The 8,684-nt window shown below is 35.0% G+C and overlaps 1 protein-coding gene across 6 annotated transcripts; it reads right to left on the bottom strand.

The window, feature by feature from the left end:
- Positions 1 to 599: 599 nt before the first annotated feature.
- LOC112571550 (serine/threonine-protein kinase Nek4-like) lies at positions 600 to 8,596 on the bottom strand. 6 transcript variants are annotated; one of them, XM_025250599.1, is made up of 13 exons: positions 8,447 to 8,595; positions 7,636 to 7,796; positions 7,187 to 7,386; positions 6,851 to 6,941; positions 6,483 to 6,583; positions 6,204 to 6,300; positions 5,873 to 5,980; positions 5,364 to 5,477; positions 4,093 to 4,842; positions 3,123 to 3,174; positions 2,782 to 2,852; positions 2,386 to 2,517; positions 600 to 2,143 (listed from the first exon to the last, which is right to left on the bottom strand). In XM_025250599.1, the coding sequence occupies exons 2-12, from the start codon at positions 7,759 to 7,761 to the stop codon at positions 2,392 to 2,394; spliced, it is 1,836 nt and encodes a 611-aa protein (XP_025106384.1). In that variant the 5' UTR covers positions 7,762 to 7,796; positions 8,447 to 8,595; the 3' UTR covers positions 600 to 2,143; positions 2,386 to 2,391. The 6 variants fall into 6 exon arrangements, with proteins under 6 accessions (XP_025106384.1, XP_025106388.1, XP_025106386.1 ...); XM_025250603.1 differs by having other exon boundaries at positions 7,636 to 7,778; positions 8,447 to 8,567; XM_025250601.1 differs by lacking the exon at positions 8,447 to 8,595 and adding an exon at positions 8,099 to 8,339.
- Between the last annotated feature and the right edge of the window lie 88 nt (positions 8,597 to 8,684).

The following is an 8,684-nucleotide window of genomic DNA, read 5'->3' as shown; positions in this document are numbered from 1 at the left end:
CTTTTGTTGTGGAAAGGTTCATTTAATTTTGTGTGAAAAAGTGAGGGTGGTTTAGGGTTAATTTTTTTTTTATCCCCATTTTTGCACTCTGTGATTAGAAAATATATTTATTGGATCTGCATACACTTCCTAAAGTGCAGGTATCCTTGGTATGCCAAAGATTGTTTTAAGAAATTTCCTTTTGATAGCTTTTAGGTATTTAAATTAAATTATTTAAATTAAACTCTTCTGGAACGTTGTTTGAACAAAGGGTGTGGGGGAACTGGTGGTGTTTATGGTTGACTGTCTTGTGTTTCACTATAATTGAGTATATGAAATGTATTTCAGAGCAGAAACATTTTGTTGGGTAGTGTCATACAAGCAGCTTTAAATGACTTCATTCTGCTGGGTAAAAATTGTTGAGTATGGTGTATTATTGTAAAACATTAGTTTGATAGTCATCATGGTGTTTTAAGGAAGTGGGAAATAAGCTTTTATCATCTGAAAGTTTCTGCTTTGTTTTAAAGAAGGTAGTTTCCCATATCAGGATTTCTGTACATTTTACATTACTGAGCTTTAGGTAAAATCACAAAGCAGTCCTCAACAGAAATCCAACATTGATTTATTTAGTGATCAGTTAGATTTTTATTTCACCTCTAGATCATTTTTTTCTCATTCCTGAATAATAAAGGCTATCATTTTATTTCATAATCATAAATATGTCAGTTTTTTGCCAGATGTACATTTCATTACACACATTCATGCTTACTACCTGATTGGTAGTTTCCATCCAAACCCTCAGTCTCAATCACAGCTTCCTACACCTTTGGCAAGTATTCTGTTACACTGAAGTACATGTCTTTTTACCTTACACTTTACTACACAACCTGAAACCCTGCCTAGAACCACCACAGATTTCCTTCCTATTAATCTACTGCAAGACTTTAAATTTCTTGAATCACTAAAAATATGTGAAAGATTTATGAAAAATAATTGTATTCACAGACTGTTACAAATGCTACTTCAAGTAGCCCTATGCCCTGTGAAAAAGCTGATAGGTAACAAAACTGAATTTTAGTCTTGTAGCTGCAAACCTTCACATAGTACTGATTGAGACTTGAAAAATTGCTTCAAAACTGGTTCTTAGATCTTCATGTTGAGATCAAGGTCACATTATGCAACACTATGTGATCATGCAAAGTCATTTTTTTAAGTGTATAACAAGTCTGCAACATTCTCTTGTGCAGCATGTGAATGATACAAAATATAGGTAAAACAAAGTACATTAGCACTTAAATGTGTTTCTGAATGAACAATATTTACATCTACTTGACATTAAACACCAGAAGAACAAAATGTGGAGTTAGTAGAAACTACTGATAAGTCAATTTTATTGAAGATACAATTATAATTATAAAGCTTAATAGAAAATATGCAATACTTTAATAAAAAGCCAGCTGCCAATACTAGGGTTACAGATTTAGACTGTAACTTGCATAGGCTCTGAAGATGAGCTTTTTGAGTTCTGGGAAAAAGAATATCTTTCTTTTGTCTTTTTTCTGGAGCTTTATTGATTTTACCAGTCTCAAGCTCTTCTGACCCACATTAACAGGGACATGAACATTAGTAAGATTGATGGTCCAAAGGAAAGCAATAAGAGACTGAATAGCAGAAGTATTGCTGGCACACATGCTCAGACTGAGTTGATACTTGTTATTCTGACTGCTGGGTGGCCCATAAAAAAAAAAAAAAAAATCAGAAAAGGGCTGCTGCTTTGGAATATGTGCTAAGTCCAAACAGTCAAATGAAAGCTTAGCACCAACATCTTTTCTCAATCACAGCCAGTGGAGCTTACTCGTCCTGAGGCCAAGGAGTAGAATGAAAGTTGAATCCAAGATTACAGTTTGTTTGATAAGTTTATCTTGACCTCACACAACCTGCTCAGCTTGTTTAAGTCTTGCTTTGATGAATAATTACACTGATCAATAGTTCAGCTTGGCTATAATTCTCTCTTTTTTTTTTTTTTAATGTGAACCTGACCAGCTTCACACCAGTGTAGGTGCAGGTTCAGTCATCACCCAACACTAAATGTTGCAATGTTTGTGATCACTCTTGCACAGCTGTCCATGAAGTGGAAAATCAGTAAGGATCATCTTTCAAATGTCTATGAAAAATAATGGGAAAAGAGAGATGTGTAGAAATAAGCTGACTGGAACAGTTCTATCAATACTTCCAAAATTTATTTACATAGTCCATCTCTTTCTGTTATGTGAAGACAAAAGCCTTTTAAATAATTTATAAATTATAGTGATGAAGCAGGAGTCACCCATTTAGCTGAAGGTATTCAGTCAACTGGCATTATTAGCTTAGCACGATTTTAACAATAACTCCCATCAATGAACGTACCTTTTCTCAAAGTAAAATTTCCTTATCTGTTATGTCTTTATCTTGTGAAAGGTGAGCATCTTTCTTGAAAGTTACACGCTGGCTTCTTGTGAACAGAGTTATCGCTCCATTTTGTCCCATTTTGTCATTGCCCTGAAAACAACATGGATCACTGACAAGGTTTTGATTTATAGTACTACAATTTGGCATTTGTACTGTTTTCATTTAAATGGTACAGTCACATTTGTGTCTATTCATAATACATGTTTGCACATTACATATGTTGTGAAAGTGTAAAGATAAGGAAAAGCCAAACTCAGTATGATAGACATATCATGTAATTATGGTGGTTTATTTTATTATGCATAAGATTTTTATTCATGATGTTCAAGAGTTTATTGACATTGAACTTCTCACCTCTTTTGATCTATTCTGCAAAAGATATAAATCCTTCTCTTCAGATTTTCTTATAACTTTTCCTGTATGTTCTAAAATGAACAAACATAATAATCAAATTAAGTTAAAAAAAAAAAGAAGAAAGAAAATTACCTAAATAAAAGCAAGCAACAATATCAACTGAATGTAGTAAAAATTGTACCTACAGCAAGAACTCAAAAACAAGATTTTGCATCCAGGGGGAAAAAAAAACTGATGGCGTAAAACAAAACATTAAACAAAATTCTCTAACAATTAAATAAACTTAGAAATGTTAACTCTTTCAAGTGCTTACAGTACTAAGGAACAAAATTAAATAATACCTTTCTCAGTTTTACTCTCTTTAAATTTCGCTTTTTTTGGTACAGCTCCACCCTGAGATGGACAATAAAAATTTAAGATTTAATAGGAAAGGCATCTTGCTAATATGAAGTTAGATGTGTTCTTTAATTACTAAAATCTCAGTTATCTTTGCTTTACCCATAAGATATGTGGGTAATCTGTAACTGATGGGTTCACCCTGTGGAGTTATTTCCTAAGTGGCTTTTTTACACATAGAAGCTATTCCAGGAAGAGGGTTGGAATGCAACTGAAGAACCCTTTCTTGAATGATTTAGCCAATAGGCAGTGTGAATTACAGGAATCACATTTGCTAGGGTAGAGAACAAGGTATGGCTGAAGAAGTAGAAGAAAACTGTGTGAATGTGTGCAATTATTCAATCCACAGACAATGAGGTGAACAAAAACTAGTTGCTTGTTAAGGCAGTGACCAGAACTGATGTTGCAGTTATTCATGTAAACATTCACTGACACAGGACCCCTCAGGTAAATTACATATTTGGCAGGTGGGCTGGGACTGGTCACAAATTCCTCTAATATACTACTACCCTGAGGGTGTCCAGCTCAACCAGTGGTAGTATTACAGACATCAGGTAAAGCTGAATATTGATTATGATTTCTGGGTAAACACTGGAAAATACCCCTTTACAAAGGATTAGGGTAAGAACACCATTTGTTTAATTTTCACTGTTTTGGAAAAGCACTTCAGTGGTTTTCTATTAGAAAATGCTAAGCATTTTTTTTTTTATACCACACTCATAAATTGTGGACAGTTCAGCGCTAGGACAGATGGGGCTTTTAGTCAAAACCTTCTAAAAGTACGCTTAATATAAATCTCTGTAAAGTCATATTGAAATGTTTTATATTTAGTAGAAAACAAACTGCATATTGCTACCAAACTTGCATGATCGTATATACTAACAAAATGAGGTCTGAGACCACATGTAAACTCACAGATTTGTGCTTAATATCACTGCTTTTCTCTTCTTCTGAATGATCAGCTCCTGGGGTTGCATCTTCCTTGAGGACATTTACATCATGTTCTTTCATGGTTTCTGAAGTCTTGTTTTCTTGCAGTGTAACTAGTCGTGATTTTGCCCAGTTAACAATTTCTCTGGCGTATGCTCTACAGTCTGTTTCAGAGGTAAGCTTACTTAAATCTGGGTAATTACTTTGGTTGTCTGAGTTTTTAAAACTCTCTACATCAGAAAATTGATGATCATGGTTTGGAGATTGCAAGGTTTCAGTAGAACTCTCCATATTTGGGGAACTCTCAACATCACAACTGATTTCATATTTAGGTAACATGGTGCTTGTGCTATCTCTATCTTGGCTGAATGCTGTGCTGTCATGATAATGATTTGTAATACCCCTTTGCGTTGACTCAGTAATGCTTTTCTCACTGCTTGAATGTGCTTCTCTTTTTGTAGGTAAATTGAGTACTGTGTCTTGCTGTGGCAAGATACTAATATGGGAGACATCTTCCCCTGCATCAAAGTTTTTACTTCTGTTGCTGTGGCAGATGGATGTGTTTGCAAGATAGGCCATGTGACTAGATTGTGCTGCATGCTCTCTGCTGAGGAACCTAAACAATGCATTTGCTATGTCACGATGAGAAGTTTTGAGCTGTGTAATGCTACAGCATTTGTCTCTCTTAAGCACTTCCTGTTGCTGGCATCTTTGTGAAGTCAAATCTTGCAAACCCTGCACAAGTAATTTAGGAAATTATTATTGGATGGGAAGCCAGATCAAAGCTGGTTCCACTTAATCAGAAGATTCTATTTATCAATGTGCATGACTTATCAGCGTGGCAAAACTAATTTTAATGCATTTGTGAACTGTGATGTAATACTAAATAGCTTTCTTCTTCATCACTATGCTATAGAGAACAAAAATGTTAAAGACCTATAGTTTGTACTCTCCACCATTAACACTATGAAAGTGAAACTATAAGAATGATCACACTTGATCTGTTGTAACAATCAGCACCAAAAAGACTGCTTCTGAAAAATTTATAGACATTATTATGAGAACAGCCACTAGCTGCAAGACACACACACAAAAGAAAAAGGTACAGCTGTTGCCTTCTGTAATCCACCAATTCAAATCCACACATCTTTCCCTTCATAATGCAAAGTTATGGACAAGTGTATGAAGTTGTTTTAAAGCAAAGAGGATAAATTTGATGCCATAGCATCTGCCAAACATGGAAGTTCAAATCTTACCTGAATAGTACAGACAATATCAGCAGCAGAAGGCCGAGCATCTGGGTTTTTGTCCAACATGTTGAAGACAAGAGATTGCAACTCTTGACTGTAACAAGCTGGAAGTGGTTTTACCTAGAAAAGAGATCCAGAGAGCTGTTACTCATGGCAAAAGCATGCGTCTGTACAAAACTTGTACATGAAGCTACCCAAAGCAGGAAGAGCTAATACCTTACATGGTGTGCACTAGTTGTGTGAATGGACACACAGAATATGCATAAAACAATATGCACATTTGTGTTAGTTTGCACACACAAGAATGAGCAACATTTTAAAAGCATTTTGTAGATAAACTGACAAAATAATGCTAAATCTTTTGACTTTTAAAGTTTGCATTACTTACCACAATGTTTTCATCATGACAATCCAAAGAGATTTAACTTCTATTTTCAGCGTACAGAAGTCAACGATCGCTTGCCTAAATGGTGTAATTATAAGCATGAAGTAATGTCAACATCGATTATTGTTACCTGACTGGACATTACTGCCCATGCAACTTGGTATCTGTTGCTGGCATGAAATGCATATTGTAGTGACATCATCTCATAGACACAGCACCCAAGACTCCAGATGTCTGCCTGCAAGACAGCATTTCACCAAGGAGCAGGAAGTTACTTTAGAAAACATGTCAAATGGACAAACACTGACATAGTTGCTTAGCCTGCTCCTTTTAGCGTAAATCTCTTCTAAATGCACTTTTACAAATTGTTTAAAAACTCCTTCTGACCACAGAAAATAAAAACCTATGTAGATTGATGTTTAACACTTTCTTAAGGAGCTTTGTAAATTAATATAAAATACCTTGTAACTGTAAGGAGAGCCTTTGTAAATTTCTGGACCCATGTACAGTGGAGTGCCTTTGTAAGACATCACCATTTCTTGTGTGTAGATAAGCTGTCTGAAATAATATTCTTTATGATGACAATACAGTGCAAGTGTCACAAAAGATAACAATACAGCAAGTCTAGAGCATAGTCGTGTATATGCTTGCCTTCCTTTTCTGTCTGATCCACACACATACACATGTACAACGTGAAATGTCTAAATAAATAGGACAGTGAATGACTTCTATATGTTTACCTTGCAATGCCAAGATCTCCAATTTTTAAGTGCTGTTCATTCTTTAAAAGTATGTTTTGAGGTTTCAGATCACGATGCAAAACCTTTTCCCCATGCAGGTACTGAAAATACATTTGAAAAAAAAAAACCCACTAAGATAAGATCTCATTTATATTCTGATCTTTGATATTCTAATGTTTGTTTATATTTTACTGCCTTAGGCTGTTTAATTATTTTTGCCTGTAAGATAGCATCTGGGAAATGCTTCTCAATTTTTTTGATGAAGAGATAGATATTTGTAAAGTGAAAGACAATGATTGTGACATTGTTTAATGCTGTTCAACAATTACAGCTTTTCATATTGTCTTATGGCAAGCACTAGCACTCACATGCAAAGCGCTGGCAAGCTGCTCTGTCCATTTGATCACCTGTGTCTCCTTCACTCCCACACTGACCTTGGCCTCACGCATTCTTTGTTCTCTGAAACAGATATTTAGAGTTTTCACATATTGTGAGGGGATACTTTAAAAGAAATGTCTTTCTCCACCACCACAACAATGGTGCTGTTTAGTGCAGATATAATAATGTGATGTACTGGAAATAATTTATATCATTTTTCATTTCTAAGCTGTTTGATGGAAGGGGATGGATCGAGATACCATCATCCCTAGAAAATATATGGTTATTATTCAAGCAGGAAGTAAACATCCGTAAATCTGTTTTACCTGAGCCTGTCTAAGAAAGTGCGCAGGTCTCCTCCCTCACAAAGCTCCAGCACTAGATGCAAATCTTTATCTACTTGAAAAGAATCCAGAAAGATGACCACGTGTTGATGTGACAAGCGTTGCATCAGTCTAAATTCTTTGAAGGCCTCTTCTCGGTCATGTGCATTGGATCCTTGTCCATTTATCACCTTGAGTGCAAACTGTATCAAAAGCACAAATATGTTTGGCTGCAGTCTTTGAGATAATATCGGTTGAAAAATATATTTTTGACCCACAATACTACAAAGTATTACTGCAAATAATTTTATAATTTTTATATAATTTTATAAAATAATATTAATTTTTATAATATTAAAATTTCATTCCTTCATGAGTAATAATAAACAGATAAGGCAAACTTGGATGAAGAGCAACTATACAGTGGCATTTCTGACAAATCAGGATATGACCTTATTTTCAGCATTGGTGGAAGCAGCTGTATGTGCATGCACTAGTTTGTAGACAGTTGCAAATGATCCTCTTCCAAGTTCCCGTTCCACTGTCCATTGTTTATCGTCCCCCAGTTCTTGATGCATGGCAACTTCATTGACAACTGAAGTGGGTCGTTAAACTATATTTTATAAGCACAAAAGAAATAAAAACAGTTACACCTGACTATTTGGTTCACCTACTAATAAACATGTGTTTGTTGTTGTTTTTTACTCCTTCATGTTTATAGAAACCATATAAATTATAATTCAATTTAATTGTTGTGCATGTCAAATACAAAGAATTATAACAGTGTACAGGTTTCAAAAATTAAAAACTAAAGTTTTTATACACAGGAAATCTACAAAAAAATACAGACAACAGAATATGTCGAGGGAAATGTAAACTATTAAGATACGCGATAAAAACGTGTCGAGGTTATGCCTTCCTTGAAAGTTTCAAAGAAACCTGTAAATTGAGACACGTCGATCCGTCCATCGATCGATCCACACGTGATCCGCTGATTGAACTCAAGATGTGCTAGCGATCGATATATGCATCTTTATTAACTGCTGCAAGTTAGCTTTCCCATAACAATCACAATATCGATTACTTTCAAATCTTCGTAAACAAAAAGGCAGAACCATAAACATCAACTATGGAATTTTTGGAAGGATCGAATAAACCGAACAAAGGAATTCGACTTCTTCATCAAATATCTAAATGTACATAAAGAAAGAAAGAAAAAAGACTTAAAAGTTTGTATCCACAAACTTACTTAAAATTACTTACGCTGAGTCAAAGCCAGGCCTTTGTTTTTTAGTTTTCATTCACTTGTCCAAAATGAAACTTGGAATACGACTCATCTATTTATAGACATTGCTCGCGCGTGGCGCCATATTGTATCCAGTGTCAACTTCCGGGATCCTTTCTCGACTGCTTCACTTAGATACAGTCATAAGTATTCCACAGCAGGGTATATATAGTATTTTGGAAAGGTACTGTAGACTTTTAGCAGACTCTGAAATTT

This window comes from Pomacea canaliculata, linkage group LG9, assembly GCF_003073045.1.
Source record: "Pomacea canaliculata isolate SZHN2017 linkage group LG9, ASM307304v1, whole genome shotgun sequence".
NCBI lineage: Eukaryota > Metazoa > Mollusca > Gastropoda > Architaenioglossa > Ampullariidae > Pomacea > Pomacea canaliculata.
This window is presented reverse-complemented; position numbering and strand designations above follow the sequence as displayed.

Coding starts and splice junctions, on each gene's coding strand:
- LOC112571550 (XM_025250604.1), bottom strand. CDS start 7,761: ATGCATCAAGAACTGGGGGACGATAAACAATGGACAGTGGAACGGGAA. Junction 4,843..5,363: donor ATATTGTCTGTACTATTCAG/GTAAGATTTGAA, acceptor TTACTTGTGCAG/GGTTTGCAAGATTTGACTTC. Junction 2,853..3,122: donor AGAGAGTAAAACTGAGAAAG/GTATTATTTAAT, acceptor TGTTCATTTTAG/AACATACAGGAAAAGTTATA.